At 41.7% G+C, this 16,084-nt stretch overlaps 1 protein-coding gene across 2 annotated transcripts in view; it reads right to left on the bottom strand.

Annotated features, from left to right (window-relative positions):
* The window catches only part of LOC122560471 (kinesin-like protein KIF19), an 87,336-nt gene that overhangs the window by 47,394 nt on the left and 23,858 nt on the right, over positions 1 to 16,084 (bottom strand). For both annotated transcript variants that reach the window (XM_043711106.1, XM_043711107.1), the window contains exon 2: positions 4,509 to 4,675. In XM_043711106.1, the coding sequence (XP_043567041.1) occupies positions 4,509 to 4,675 (167 nt within the window). The remainder of the gene's footprint in view (positions 1 to 4,508; positions 4,676 to 16,084) is intronic.

Below are 16,084 nucleotides of genomic sequence, written 5' to 3'. Positions count from 1 at the left end.
GAGGGCAGGGCAGAAATTGTCAACAAAATCGATGAACTTTTCCAATTCCAGACGAGAGAGGTAAGCAACATTGATAAATCAGAGAAACAGTTGTGAGGGGAGGCCCGAATAGGACTGGAACAAGGAATGTTACAGAGCGCAAGCTGTCCTCCTTCTACTACAGTGAGGGAAGAATTGCTTTTGCAAACAACACTTGACACTTCAATCTTCAAGCAGACTTTGACAATGTTATGCAACATTCTAAAAAGTCCAGGCCCACAAATGTGGGCATCACGGCATCACTAGCCTATACAAAAGGCTAGCATTCTTTAAAACTCAAACAATACTTTTTACTGTAACTTGGTACACATGACAGTAATAAATAAAATTAAATCAAATCAGATCAACGTGGTGAATCATACTCTGCTGTTTCTTTTTGCCAAAATTATCCTTTATTCGTAAAATATATAAAATTACATCACATGACAGGTCAAAATTGACATTAAAAGGTACAAAATCAAATCAGTTTCTTCCAATTAGGTGTGCTACTCATCATATCTACAAATACAGTTAATTTTTGAGGGAGATCGTGCTGTAAAGATTAATGTCACTGGACTACAATCTGGAGACTCAGACTAGAAACCTGGGGAGGCTCTGGAATTGAAAGTTACTGTCAGTGTTGGTGACCATGAAACTATAATCAATTATTGTAAAAATCACATCTAATTCACTAATACTCTTTGGAGTATGGAAACTTCTGTCCTTACATTGTCTGGCCTAAGTGTAACTCTACACAAACAGCATTCGACTTTGAACTGCTGTCTGAACTGGTCTAACAAGCCACTTGGTGCAAGAGCAATTAGAGATGGGCAACAAAGGCTGGTTCTTATTAGCAGAGCCAATTTCCCATGAATGAATAAAGAAGAGTTATCACAAATTGAGAGATTCTTCACAGCTTCCAGCTTGTCCTGCATTACGGCCTTTGTTCACTGTGTCTTTGAGGGAATTACCCAAAACTTTGGTGTTCTGTCAGCAATGCCATAAGCATTTTCCACCAAAATACTGACCATCATTAACAACAGACATTAAGGATAGTATCAAATTGAAACAGAAAACAGTCAAAGGTTAGTGGCAAAGATTAGTGGTAAATGAGACAATTAAAGAGGAACATTAATGGAGAAGAAAGTAAACTGTGATGGCAAAATGGCAAATAGTATAAAACAGTAACATTTTTACTGAATATTTAAAGAGAGGCGCCAACGGAAATATAGGTACGTCAGAGAAGGAGGTGGAGAAATAGAAATGGCAACCAAGAAATGGCAGAGGAGTCATACAGTCACACAGCATAGAAACAGACCCTTCACTCCACCTGGTCTATGTTGACCAGGTCTCCAAAACTAGGCTAATCCTATTTGCTTGCCTTTGGTCCATATCCCTCTAAACCTTTCTTATTCATGTACCTGTCCAGAAGTTTTTTTAAATGTTATAACTTTAACTGCATCTACCACTTCCTCTGGCAGCTCATTCCATATACCAACTATCCTCTGTGTCAATGGGGTACTTTTTAAATCTTTCCCCTCTCATCTTAAACCATGAGTGTTGAACTCCACTATCCTAGGGCAAAGAGCTTATCTATTCATCTTATCTATGCCCCTCATGATTTTATAAACCTCTATAAGGTCATCCGTCAACCTCCTACACTCCAAGGGAGAAAAGTTCCAGTCTATTCAGCCTTTCATAGAATTCTTACAGTGTGGAAGCAGGCCATTTGGCTCATCAGGTCCACACTGACCTCCTAACAGCAACCCACCCAGACCCACCCCCTACCCTATAACCCTGCATTTTGCTAATGCACCTAACCTACATATTTCTGGACACTACAGGCAATTTAGCATAGCCAATCCACTTAACCTGTATATCTTTGGACTGTGGGAGTAAACCTGGGCAGACATGGTGAGAATGTGCAAACTCTACACAGACAGTCACTTGAGGGTAGGATTGAACCCAAGTCTCTGGCGCTGCAAGGCAGCACTGCTAACCACTGTGTCACCATGCTGCTCTTCTTATAACGCTTCAGTCCCAGTAACATCCTTGTAAATCCTTTTCTGCACCCTTTCTAATTAAATAATATCTTTCCTATAACAGGGCGACCAGAACTGTACACAGTACTCAAAAAGTGGCCTCCCCAATGTCCACGGGAACCTTGGATGACAAGAGAAATCGTGAGCTCAGTCAAAAAGAGAAAGGAGGCATAGGTGAAGCTTAGGAAACTGAAGGCAAATAGAGTCCTAAAAAATAATAAAGAATGCAGGAAAGAACTCAAATAAGGAATCTGGAGGCACTGAAATAAGGAAAAGGGGCAGTGAAATCTCCATGGCAAACAGGATTAAGGAAAATCCCAATGTGTTTTAAACATATATCAGGGGCAAGAGGGTAGCAGGGGAAAGGGTCTGTCCACCCAAGGACAAAAGAAAGAATGAAGCCAGAGGACGTGGGTGAGGTCCTCAACAAATACTTTACATCAGTATCCACAAAGATGAAGAACATGATGAATAGGGAATCTAATGGGAGAGTATGTTGATACTGTAGTGCATGGCAATATAAAAAAGATGGTGGGTGTTTTGACAAGCATTAAGGCAGACAAGTCCCAAGGATCTGCTGGGATCTATCCCAGAATATTGAGGCAAGTGAGGGAGGAAACTGTTGAGGCTTGTATGAAATCGTTGTATCCATTTTAGTCACAGGACAGGTCCCCAAGGACTGGAGAATAGCCAATGTTTTGCTTTTGTTTAAGAAGGGCAACAGGGATAATCCAGGAAATTACAGGCATTTGAGCTTTGTATCAGTGGTAGGGAAATTATTGGAGAAGATTCTTAGGGAAAGGATTTGCTAACACTTGGAAAAATTTGGGCTTATTAGCAATAGTCAGCATGGCTTTGCGCAGGGAAGGTCATGTCTCTGAAACTGGACTGAGTCTTTTGAGAAAGCGACAAAGATGATCGATGATGGTAGTGGACGTTGTCTAACTGGACTTTAGCAAAGCCTTTGAGAAGGTTTTTCATGGGAGGCTGACACAGAAGGTCACATAACATCTATGGTGACCTGGTAAGATGAATATAGAACTGGCTTGGTCATAGCAGACACAGAGTAGCGGTGAAGCAGCGCTATGTACATATAAACGGTTGGGAGGAGAATGTAGGTGGCCTGATTAGAAAGTTTGTAGATGACACAAAGATTGGGCGCCTGCAGATAGTGAGGAGGTTTCCAGAGGATACACCTGGATATAGATAGGTGGAGTTTAATTCAGACAAATGTGAGGTGATACATTTTGGGAGATCTAATACTGGAGGGAATATACAGTAAATTGCAGAAATCTTAGAAGCAACAACATAGAGAGAAATCCAGGAGTAAGGAATATTTGGAATATTGTGTACAGTGCCGGTCACCGCAGTCCCTGAAGGATGTGGAGGGTTTGGAAAAGGTATGGAAACAGTTTAACAGGATGTTGCCTGGTTTGAAGGATGTCAGCTGAGTAGAGAGTTTGGACAAACTTGATTTGTTTCACTTGAATGTCAGAGGCTGAGGGGCAAACCTGAGAGAGGTTTACAACATTACAAGAGGAAGAATGGATAGTCCAAGTCTTTTTCCTGGGGTAAAAATGTCAATTACTAAGGGACATGGGTTTAAGGTAAAATGAAGTAAGTTTAAAGGAGATGTGAGAAGTACGTTTGTTTACACAGAGGTTGGTAAGTGCCTGGAATATGCTGCCAGAGAAGGTGGTGGAGGCAGATACAATAGTAATATTTAAGAAATATGAATAGGCAGGCAACAGAGGGATTCAGAGTGTGAAGAGGCAAAAGGTTTTTAGTTTAAAAACGCACGTGTCAGCATAGGCTCGATGGGCCAAAAGGCCTGTTCTTGTCCTGTTCTGTTCTTTGTTCTCTGCTCCTATGGTCTTAGAAATATGGTGCTTTGGCTACATAGTATTGTCACAATTGCCAACTTCATAGAGTGCCTGTCAGAGAAATCCTGCGAAGTAATTGCAACTGGAGTTTGAGCAGTCTCTTTATCTTGGGAGAACTGCAGCAATTGCTTCTGCATAAGCTCTTTGCTCACTCATTAGGAAATGTATGCAAATAAATTATGCAGAAGGTGACTGTGTGTGATTTGGATTGCACCATCTGTAATTTGGAGGAAAAAAAACACACATGAAAATAACAAATTATTAATTAAGAAATATAAATCTAATTAAGTAGTTGGAATATGGCTTGTAACTTCTAAATCTTAACGATCTTCACTTCAGTGGAGTTGACAACAGCAAAATTAAAAAACAATTTCACGAACTATCCCCCAACAATCTAAATACACTAACAGACCTCTAGCATGGGTCTTTTCAAAGATTGCAATTAAATTCCTATTCAAATGTTTCCCACTTCCCCATTGCTACACTGCTGCCCAGTGTGCATTATGCTCATATTGGTTTGAATCAGCAATATACTAATTATCATGAAAAAGTGCTGCAACATTACCTGTCATGATCAGGGAGTATTGGAGGCAGAGAGTCTTTGACTCGAGCATGAAGTAGTTTCCTGTTCTCATGAACTGTCCTTGGTCTTATATCCTCTTTACCTCCTTCCAGCGCCAACACATAATCTTCTAAATTCAGCTGTCGGGCAACATTCAGAAGAGGAGGATCCTATATGATAAAATGAGCAGGCTTACAACATTACTGGGAAGTGTGTCTGTGATTTTATTAAGCTAACTGTCATTTAATACAGACAGAATATCAGGAGAATAACTAAGAAACAATCTGAGCAACACTCTGTGCTATTGATTGGAAATAGATTTAGGTCTATCCTAGGTTCAGTGCAATCAGCTGCGTATCATTGAGTTTTAGAGAAGTACAGCACGGGAACAGACCCTTCGGTCCAACTTGTCTATGCCAACGAGGTATCCTAACTTAATCTAGTCCCAATTGCCAGCACTTGGCCCATATTGCTCTAAACCCTTCCTATTTATATACCCATCCATATGCCTTTTAAATGTTATAATTGTATCATTGGAACATTTTGTGTTTATCATAGAATCCCTACAGTGTGGAAACAAGTCATTTGGCCCAACAAGTCCACACCTACCCTCCGAAGAGTAACCCACCCAGACCCATTCCCCTACCCAATTACGCTACATTTACCTAATGCACCTAACCTAAACATCTCTGAACACTATGGACAATTTAGCATGGCCAATTCACCTAACCTGCACATCTTTGGATTGTGGAAGGAAACCGGAGCACCCGGAGGAAAGCCACACAAACATGGAGAGAATGTGCAAACTCCACACAGATAGTTGCCCGAGGCGGAAAATGAACCTGGGTCCCTGGCTGTGAGGCAGCAGTGTTAACCACTAAGCCATCATGTTGATTGCCCACTATCCACACTTATTTTACGAATGGGGTGAGAGGGAAACCTAGAGATCTTGACAATGAAACTGTTTTGAGATTCAGATTCTATTGCTGTGACTTCCATATGTGTGTGTGTCTCCAGCTGGTCTAAAGGTGGTACAACATAAGAACAGACCAAGCTCAGTTTTTTGTGAGGAAGGGTGATCCACCGTTAGGTGAAAATTATCAGACTAAACCAGAATTTCTCAGGTCAATTGATACAGCTGCAACAACAACATACAATACTGGAGCACCCTTAATACAGAAAAACACCCCTTAGGAACTCCAAAGTTGTGCAATCTGACAAGAATCTGCACTGAGCTAATGAAAGAGTTGTTAGAATGGAGCAAAAAGGCCTGGTCAAACAGATGGTTTCTCAGGAGTGGAGAAGTGTAAGAAGGAAAGTATTTAGAAGCTGAGGACTCAAAGATGTAACAAAGGACTTTGGAATGCACAACATTGGAAAAATGCAGAGATCTTGATTTGTTGCAGTTCTGGGGAAAGTTCTAGAGTTAAGGATCGGCATGATAGGGTTTGAATAGAGAGTATCAATTTTCAGGTACTGGGAATTGAGTGATTGTATGCCACAGATAATAGGCATTTGGGACTTGGTGCTGAATCAGATACAGGCGGCAAAGTTTTGGCTGAGCTGAAGATTATTAAGGGTAGAAGACAGGAGACTGATGAGAACTAGAATAATCTGAACATTGGGAGAGGCGCAGGTGAGGAGTTTAGGTAGTAGGCTAGAAGTCAGGAAGCATTAGTATGATGGAAGTTGTTGGGTTTTGCAATGGAGAAGATTAAAATCTTATACTTTTAATTTGAATGTGGGATGTGAGCATCACTGGCTAGACGAGCAATTCATGTCAATCCTTAAATGCCATTTGAGAGGATGGTGACATGCCGTCTTTTTGAACTGTTGCAGTCCATGTGGAAAATGTGATTCTTAATCAACATTTTTATATCAGCCTGATGCAACCAAGCAGTTTGCTCAGCCATTTCAGAGGGCCATTAAGAGTCAATTACATTGCTGTGGGTCTGGAGTCACATAAGGATGAATCAATGAACTAGATTTCACAACCCAATCGCTTTATTGTCATTGCTCCAAACCTAGGGTTCTTTCAACATTGTTTGATTGAATTTAAATTTCCCTAGCTGTCAGGGTGAGATTTGAACTCCCAGTGGCACAGTATTATTCAAGCCTGTAAATTATTAGTCTAGTAACAATCATCATTGTGCTATCCCTCCTACGTGATGGATGAGAGAAATTGGGACTGTTCTCCTTGGAGAAAAGGTTAAAAAGAGAACTGTTTGAGGTATGCAAATCTCAGGCGTGGTTTATAGAGTAAATTTAAAGAAACTGCTCCCATTGTCGATCGGGTGGAGAACCAAGGGAATGTAATTCCTGAGAATGTGGTGGAAGCAGATTTAGTTGTTTGTGGCTTTCAAAATATTTAGATAATTAACTGAAGAGAAAAAATATTGCAAGCATTTAAGGAAAAGGAAGTATGAACAGCTGAGTTGTGATGTAAGGTGTGGGATTAATATATTTACATATATTTTAAAGAAATGGCATGTGGGTTTTGGTCTGTATTTTAATAAGGGAGTTTAACTATTAACTTGTAAGATCTTGATAGTCATGATCATTTCTTTTATAATACAATACTCAAGAGAGTGTTCCTGATTCCTGGAATGCAATGGGGTTTTATTTTAATTGAGAGAATTTTATCAACAAACAAAGTAAACAGATATGCATTAGGTTTAAGTTCAAAGACTGTAATCTTTTTATGACTTAGAATAAAACATCCAAAGCTTGGAAAAACCTTTTGACTTTTCAGTTTGCAGAAGTCCTGGGTGACACTGGATATGTAAAACAATCTCTCCTAAAAAAAAGGAGATTGTTTAAAACTGTTAATGAATAGATTACTTCAGTGTAAACGGTTTATTTTGTAAGTTCCAGGCCAGGAGTGCTTGGTTCAAATCCCAAAGGGTAATTTGAAGTTGAAAATGTTTTAGCACAGCTATATGAAGACTCATGGAAACTCCTATCAGATTCTCAAGAATGGGGATTGAAGCCACAATTAAGATGTATGGATGTGACAGAGCAGGGAATTCTCTCTGGAATGAGTACCATAAAATGGCTCCATGGGATTGTATTTTACCATGCGTTTTGAAATCTTTAAATTTGTTTCTGTGTATATTGTTTGGTATATTCTGTTTTTTCCGTTCATTTCTTTTATATAATAAACATAGTTTCATTGTCCAAATCAAATCTTCAGCACTGTGTGCTTGTGTTTAAGTGAGAGACAACCTGATTAAAACTAAATAAAATGATCCACCAAGCCAGGTTTTGGACTGGATCTGACTTATCCAATAATAACATCAACTGAGTTCAGAACTTGAAGCTGTATTCAATCTGCATTTCTTCTACTAATCCTTGGGATATGGGCATTATTGGTTAGGCTAGCATTTATTATAGACCACAATTTGTCCTTGAGAAGGTGATGATGAGCTACAACATTGAAGTACTGTAGGCTGACTTAAAATGCTGTTATGGATAGAATTTCAGGATTCTGACCCAGTAACACTGAAAGAACAGTGATATATTTCCAAACATGATAGTAAATGGCTTGGAGGGGAACTTGCAAGTGGTGGTTTTTGGTGCATGTATTTGGTACATTTGTTCTTCTACTTGGCAGTGGTCGTTTGGAAGATGCTGTCTAAGGATTGTTGGTGAATTTCTGCTCAGCTTCAATGATTAAACAGAATTACTCCTTGGCATCTTGTCCTATCATTCAGGATTGAGTGCCAGCTCTTTGTAGTCTACCTTGTCTTAACTATCAGGCAGCACATTGGTGCTTGAATGCCCTTTTTCTGGCTAGATCTTGCTGGGTGGATTTTCACTCTGGGTGTTGGGTTGCAAGCTATGCCAAATAGGGATGCTTTCTAATCCAGTACCTTGTCACTTATTCTTGAGCTACACCAAGAACAGGGTTGGTGCTGACAAATTGCACCTTTTAAACATTTTAAAAAGTGCAGCAAGGAATGTGGGTACTTTCTTTGGAGGTTGTCATTTTGACCATTGGGTACAATCATCAAAACAATGCCCCCCCACAACCCCACCCCAAAGAAATGAAACATCCCCTCCTACCTCTTGATCTGGACTTTATAACAGGTTCTACACCCACCTTGTTCCCGTTCTTAAGCTGCTTAAACCCTCCCTGCCTATTGCCTACCACCAGCCCCAATTACCCAGGTAAGGAATCCACTGGGTCCTTCATTCGTAATCTGCCTGCAATCCTCACAGTGCCCACCCCAGAGCTCTTGAAGTTGGAACTTCACTAATTTAGCTATACACAGTTTGTTATGGCTATGTAGAGTGTGGATCAGTCTGTTAGCCGGCCCAATGCTGTTTCATCTTCAGGAAGGAGTAAACAGTCTTCCGTTCCACCCATAGCATTCTGGCACTCTGTTTGAAAATGCAGATCTGTCTTCCCTTGGGTGATTAACTGCCAGGGACCACCAGGATTCCTGATGAAGGACTTTTGCCTGAAACGTTGATTTTCCTGCTGCTCGGATGCTGCTTGACCTGCTGTGCATTTCCAGCACTGCACTCTAATCTCCAGCATCTGCATTCTCACTTTTGCCTGCCAGGGAACATTGATTCCAAAACAATGATTTCCTTCCGAATATTCAGACAAGCCAATAAACCACTTATTGTTTAAACTTTGGGAAAAACAACTGTCACCCAGCATATTAATGACCATTAATTCCTTCTAAATCCTGTCTGGAAATAAATGATCAAGATAAAACCCAAGATTCCATTTCCATTTCTGTCTTGGGACACTGTTTCAGTTTATTATAATGATTGCATCCAGCAGAAACTCTCAAGTTGGCTGAGCAGAACTTCCTTTGCTTTGTTACCATGTAAACATATGACAGAAATAACTTGTATTTTTAACACGCATAGGCCAGCAAATCAACTGCTGAAATAAAGTTTAATAAAGAAAGGGTTCAGAAAAGATTTACAAGAATGTTGCTTGGGTTAGAGGGTTTGAGCTATAGGGAGAGGCTGAATAGGCTGGGGCTATTTTCCCTGGAGCGTGAGAGGACCTCATCTTTATAAAATCATGAGGGACATGGATAGGGTAAATAGACAAGGTCTTTTCTTCGGGGTGGGGAGTCCAAAACTAGAGGGCATAGGTTTAAGGTGAGAGGGGAAAGATTGAAAAGAGACCTAAGGGGCAATTTTTTCATGCAGAGGGTGGTGGACTATGGAATGAGCAGCAGAGGAAGTGATGGAAGCTGGTACAGTTACAACATTTAAAAGGCATCTGGGTGGATTTATGAATAAGAAGGTTTCAGAGGGATATGGGCCAAGTGCTGGCAAATGAGGCTATATTAGTTTAGGATATCTGGTCGACATGGACAAGTTGGGCCGAAGGGTCTGTTTCCGTGCTGTACAGCTCTATGACTCGAAAGGACTGACAATAGACAATAGGTGCAAGAGTAGGCCATTCTGCCCTTTGAGCCTGCACCACCACTCAATATGATCATGGCTGATCATCCTTAATCAGTATCCTGTTCCTGCCTTATCTCCATAACCCTTGATTCCACTATCCTTGAGAGCTCTTTCTAACTCTTTCTTAAATGAATCCAGAGACTGGGCCTCCACTGCCCTCTGGGGCAGAGCATTCCACACAGCCACCACTCTCTGGGTGAAGAAGTTTCTCCTCATCTCTGTCTTAAATGGTCTACCCCGTATTTTTAAGCTGTGTACTCTGGTTCAGCACTCACCCATCAGCGGAAACATGTTTCCTGCCTTCAGAGTGCCCAATCCTATAATAATCTTATATGTCTCAATCAGATCCCCTCTCAGTCTTCTAAACTCCTGATGAAGGGCTTTTGCCCGGAACGTCGACTTTACTGCTCCTCGGATGCTGCCTGAACTGTTGTGCTCTTCCAGCACCACGAATCCAGAATCTGGTTTCCAGCATCTGTAGTCATTGTTTTTACCTCAAGGGTATACAAGCCCAGTTGCTCCAGTCTTTCAGCGTAAGGTAGTCCCGCAATTCCAGGAATTGACCTCGTGAACCTACGCTGCACTCCCTCAATAGCCAGAATGTCTTTCCTCAAATTTGGAGACCAGAACTGCACACAATACTCCAGGTGTGGTCTCACCAGGGCCCTGTACAGCTGCAGAAGAACTTCTTTGCTTCTATACTCAATCCCTCTTGTTATGAAGGCCAGCATGCTATTAGCCTTCTTCACTACCTTCTGTACCTGCATGCTTACCTTTATTGACTGGTGTACAAGAACACCCAGATCTCTTTGTACTGCCCCTTTATCTAAATTGATTCCATTTAGGTAGTAATCTGTCTTCCTGTTCTTGCCACCAAAGTGGATAACCATACATTTATCCACATTAAACTGCAGGGTGAATGTCAAGGGAGGAAATAACTGTTACTTCATGATACCCTGCAACATCATTCCTCCTCTGTAATTGCTGTAGAAACTGTCACAGCACAGAGGCCATTCAACCCATTGTGCCTGTTATAGCTTCAAATACTTTGTACTTTCCTCATTGACCTACAGGCTTCTCAATTTCAGATATATATCCAAATTCTCTTTTGGAACTTACCACTGAAGGTGCTTCCACTCTGATTGTAAAAAGAAATTAATCTGATTTCCTCTGTTCAATAATACCAGATAAAAGTTATCTAAATGGTTAGAAAGAAAATCATTTCAAAACTTGTTTACCTAAGCATTTGAGGAGTGCCTTTTTTTAATTTTTAAATCACTGCAGTGGTTATAATTATGGAGAATTAAATAGACTTCCAGCACTGAATTAGATTAGAGATTTGGGTGGCTCAGTGGTTAGCACTGCTGCCTTACAGCACCAGGGTCCTGGATTCGATGCCTGCCTGTCTGTGTTGAGTTTGCACATTCTCCCTGTGTCTGCTCCGGTTTCCTCCCATAATCCAAAGATGTGCAGGCCAGGTGAATTGGCCATGCTAAGTTGCCCACAGTGTTAGGTGTGTTAGTCAGGGGTAAATATAGGGTAGGGAAATGGGTTTGGGTGGGTTTCTCTTCAGAAGGGCGGTGTGGACTTGTTGGCCAAAGGGCCTGTTTCCACACTGTAGAGAATCTAATCTAATCTATGCTTCATATCAGCTCCCGCCTATCTTTTGTCATTCAAACTTTCTCAGGATGCTGGTATACTGTGATGGACATGTGAAAAGAGGCACCGCTATCATTGAGAAGTAATGGAAAGTAGCAGCCAGTCTCAAAGATGTCACTGTCAGAAGTTCTGATGAAATAGTATGTTGGAGATTCCATGGGATGCCAGACTTGGGAAGGTGGAAGTGGAGGCTGGGACTAATAAAGAGGAACTTCCCTGTCCTGATGGTGTCTGCAGAGTAATTATCCTCAACTTCTGCTTCTCCGGTATGGCCCAGCCTTGTCCTGTCCGCAGCCTGTTGTTTTCATCTAATATGGCCTGAGGGAATGCCTTAGAACTAATGGAATGAGGGATGAGTGCTGGATATAAAAATCAAATGAAAGAAGGGCACTGGACCCAAAATATTAGCTCTGCCCACTCTTCACAAATGCTGCCAGAGTTTTCCTGGCAGTTTCTGGTTTTTGTTTCTGATGCAGTTCTTTGGTTTGGTTTCTTCTATTTAAATACAGTTATCTTCCGGAATATAACTTTGGTGACATAAGTTAGTTGAAATGTAAAGTTTCAAAGCATGATTATCCGCCCCTGTTTTCTGAAAACAAGCTTTGTGATCTGTGGAAGAATTAAGTTATAGTGTGGACGTGGGTTACTTAGAATCATAGAGTTGTACAGCACAGAAACAGACCCTTTGGTCTAACTTGACCATGCCGATAAGAACTAACCTGAACTAATCTAGTCCCATTTACCAGCACTTGGCCCATATCTCTCTCAACCCTTCCTATTCATATACCCATCCAGATGACTTTTAAACATTACAATTGTAGCAGCCTCCACCATATCTCCTGGCAGCTCATTCCATAGTCCACTACACTCTGTGTGAAAAAGTTGCCCCTTAGGTTACTTTCCAATCTTTCCCCTCTCACCTTAAACCAGGCGACTCTCTGTGTGGAGTTTGCACATTCTCCCTGTGTCTGCGTGGGTTTCCTCCAGGTGCTCCAGTTTCCTCTCACAATCCAAAAATGTGCAGGTTAGGTGAATTGGTCATGTTAAATTGCCCGTAGTGTTAGGTGAAGGGGTAAATGTAGGGGAATGGGTCTGGGTGAGTTGCGCTTCGACAGGTCGGTGTGGACTTGTTGGGCCGAAGGGCCTGTTTCCACACTGTAAGTAATCTAATCTAAGTAATCTAATCTAATCTAATCTAATCTAATCGTTTTGGATTGCCTCTCGTTTTGGATTCCCCCACCCCAGAGAAAAGACTTTGTCTATTTACCCTATCTGTGCCCCTCATGATTTTATGAACGTCCACGAGGTCACCCGTCAGCCTCCAATGCTCCAGTGAAAATAGCCCCCGCCTCTTCAGCCTCTGCCTATAGCTCAAACCCTCCAATCCTCACAACACCCTTGTAAATCCTATCCGAACCTTTTCAAGTTTCACAATGTCTTTCCTGCAAGAGAACAGAATTGCATGCAGGTGCAAAATGGCCTAACCAAAGTCCTGTACAGCTGCAACATTACCTCCCAACTCCTATACTAATGCACTGACCAATAAAGGCAAGCATACAAACACCTTCTTCATTATCCTATCTACCTGTAAGTCCACTTTCAAGGAGCTATGAACCTGCACTCCAAGATCTCTTTATTCAGTAACACTCCCTAGGACCTTACCTGTAAGTGTAGAAGTCTTGCCTGATTTGCCTTTCCAAAATGCAGCACTTCACATTTATCTAAATTAAACCCTAGCTGCCATTCCTCGGCCCATTGGCCCATCTGATCAAGATCCCATTGTACTCTGAGGTAACCTTCTTTGCTGTCCACTACACCTCCAGTTTTGATGTCATCTGCAAACTTACTAACCGTACCTCCTATGTTCACATCCAAATCATTTATATAAATCACAAAAGCAGTGGACCCAGTACCGATCCTTGTGGCACATGGCTGGTCATAGGTCTCCAGTTTGAAAAACAACTCTCCACCACAACTCCCAGTCTTCTACCTTCTAGCCAGTTCTATATCCAAATGGCTAGATCTCCCTGTATTCCATGTGATCTAACCTTGCTAACTAGTCTACCATGAGGAACTTTGTTGAATACCTGACTGATGTCCATATAGTTCACATCCAATCTGATGCACTCATCAATCCTCTTTGTTACTTCTTCAAAAAAATTTTTGAAGTTTGTGAGACACGATTTCACATGCACAAAGTCATGCTGACTATCCCTAATCAGTCCTTGTTTTTCCAAACACATGTAAATCCTGTCCCTCAGGATTCCCTTCAACAATGTGCCCACCACCAATGTCAGGTTCACCAGTCTATAGAGTCTTACAGCCCTTTGGCCCAAACTGTCCATGCCGTCCAAAATGTTCATCAACTTTAACCCCATTTCCCTGCACTTAGCCCATATCCTTCTAAGCCTTTCCAAATGTATTTGTCCAAATGCTTTTTAAATGTTGTTAATGTACCCGCCGCAACCACTTCCACTGGCAGCTCATTCAATATGTGTACCACTTTCTATATAAAAACGTGCCCCTCGGGTTCCCTTTTATTCTTCCCTCTCTAACCTTAAACTAGAGGTCTGTAGTACTTGATTCCCCAACCATGGGAAAAAAGAGAGTGCATTCACCCTATCCATGTCTCTCATGATCTTATACACTAAAAGATCCCCCCTCAGTCTCCTACACGCTAAAGAAAAAAGTCCTATTTTGTCCAACCTCTCCATCTAACTCAGACCCGAGAGACCTGGCAACATCCTTGTAAATTTCTTCTGTACTCTTTCCAATTTAATAACATCCTCCCTATAGCAAGGTGACCAAAACTGAACACAATACTCCAAGTGTGGCCTTACCAGCGTCATATACAACTGCAACATAACTTCCCAACTTCTATATTCAATGTCCTAACTGATGAAGGTCAGTGTGCCAAAAGCCTTTTTCACTGCCTTGTCTAACTGTGACTGAACTTTCAGAGAACTGTGCACCTGAACCCCAAGATTCCTCTGTTTCACTACACTCCTTAAGGCCTAACATCACAAACTTCCTGCCTTGATTTGACTTTACAAAATGCAAGACTTTACACTTATCTCTATTAAACTCTATTTCTCAGTCCACTTCCCCTGCTGATCAAGGTTCTGCTGCAATTTCTGACAACGTTCCTCACTGTCCATGATGCCTCCTATTTTAGTGTCATCTGTAAACTTACTATACAGTCTCATCCAAATCATTAACATAGGTAACAAACAACAATGGGCCCAACAGCAATCCTGAGGCACTCCACTTGTCACAGGCCTCCAATCCGTCAACCATCCTTCCATTGTTACCCTCTGCATCTTACCATCAAGCCAATTTGCCAGCTCCCTCTGGATTCCATGGATCTAACCTTCCAAGCAGCCTACCATGTGGAACCTTATCAAATGCCTTACTAAAATCCATATAGGTCTACCGCCCTCGTCAACCTTCCTGTCACTTCATCAAAGAAGAAGAAAGAGATGTAGCTGTAGTGAGTTTGTCAAGCCCTTCCTGAAGAAGGGTATATGCCCGAAACGTTGATTCTCCTGCTCCTCAGATGCTGCCTGGCCTGCTGTGTTTTTCCAGCACCACATTTTTCAACTCTGGTCTCCAGCATCTGCAGTCCTCATTTTCTCCTACTTCATCAAAGAAGTCTAACAAATTTGACAGATATGATCTCCTATACTCAAAGCCATGCTGACTATTCCTAATCAAACCCTGTCTTTCCAAATGCATGTATATCTTATCCCTCAGAATCTTCTCAAGTAATTTACCGACCACAGATGTTAGGCTTACTGGTCTACAGTTTCCAGGTTTTTCTTTGCAGCCGTTCTTTAATAAGGGCACAACATTCACTAATCTCCAATCTTCCAGGACCTCACCTGATGAAAAAATATTAGCCAGGGACCCCACAATTTCTTCTCTCACCTCTTGCAGTGTTTCTGGATATAGATTAGATTAGATTAGACTAATTAGTGTGGAAACAGGCCCTTCGGCCAAACAAGTCCACATCGACCCGCCAAAGCACAACCCACCCAGGCCTATTCTCCTACATTTACCCCTTCACCTAACACTACGGGCAATTTAGCACGGCCAATTAACCTAACCTGCACATTTTTGGACTGTGTGAGGAAACCGGAGCCCCCAGAGGAAACCCACGCAGACACGGGGAGAATGTGCAAACTCCACACAGTCATATCTGGTCACATATATCTGGTCAGGACCAAGAGATTTATTCACCTTCATACATTCTAATACATAGAACATAGAAGAATACAGCGCAGTACAGGCCTTTCGGCCCTCGATGTTGCGCCGATCCAAGCCCACCTAACCTACACTAGCCCACTATCCTCCATATGCCTATCCAATGCCCGCTTAAATGCCCATAATGAGGGAGAGTCCACCACTGCTACTGGCAGGGCATTCCATGAACTCACGACTCGCTGAGTAAAGAACCTACCCCTAACATCTGTCCTAAACCTACC

Source organism: Chiloscyllium plagiosum, chromosome 21, assembly GCF_004010195.1.
Source record: "Chiloscyllium plagiosum isolate BGI_BamShark_2017 chromosome 21, ASM401019v2, whole genome shotgun sequence".
Lineage (NCBI taxonomy): Eukaryota > Metazoa > Chordata > Chondrichthyes > Orectolobiformes > Hemiscylliidae > Chiloscyllium > Chiloscyllium plagiosum.
The sequence above is the reverse complement of the archived record's forward strand: the minus strand, read 5'-3'. Positions and strand labels throughout refer to the sequence as shown.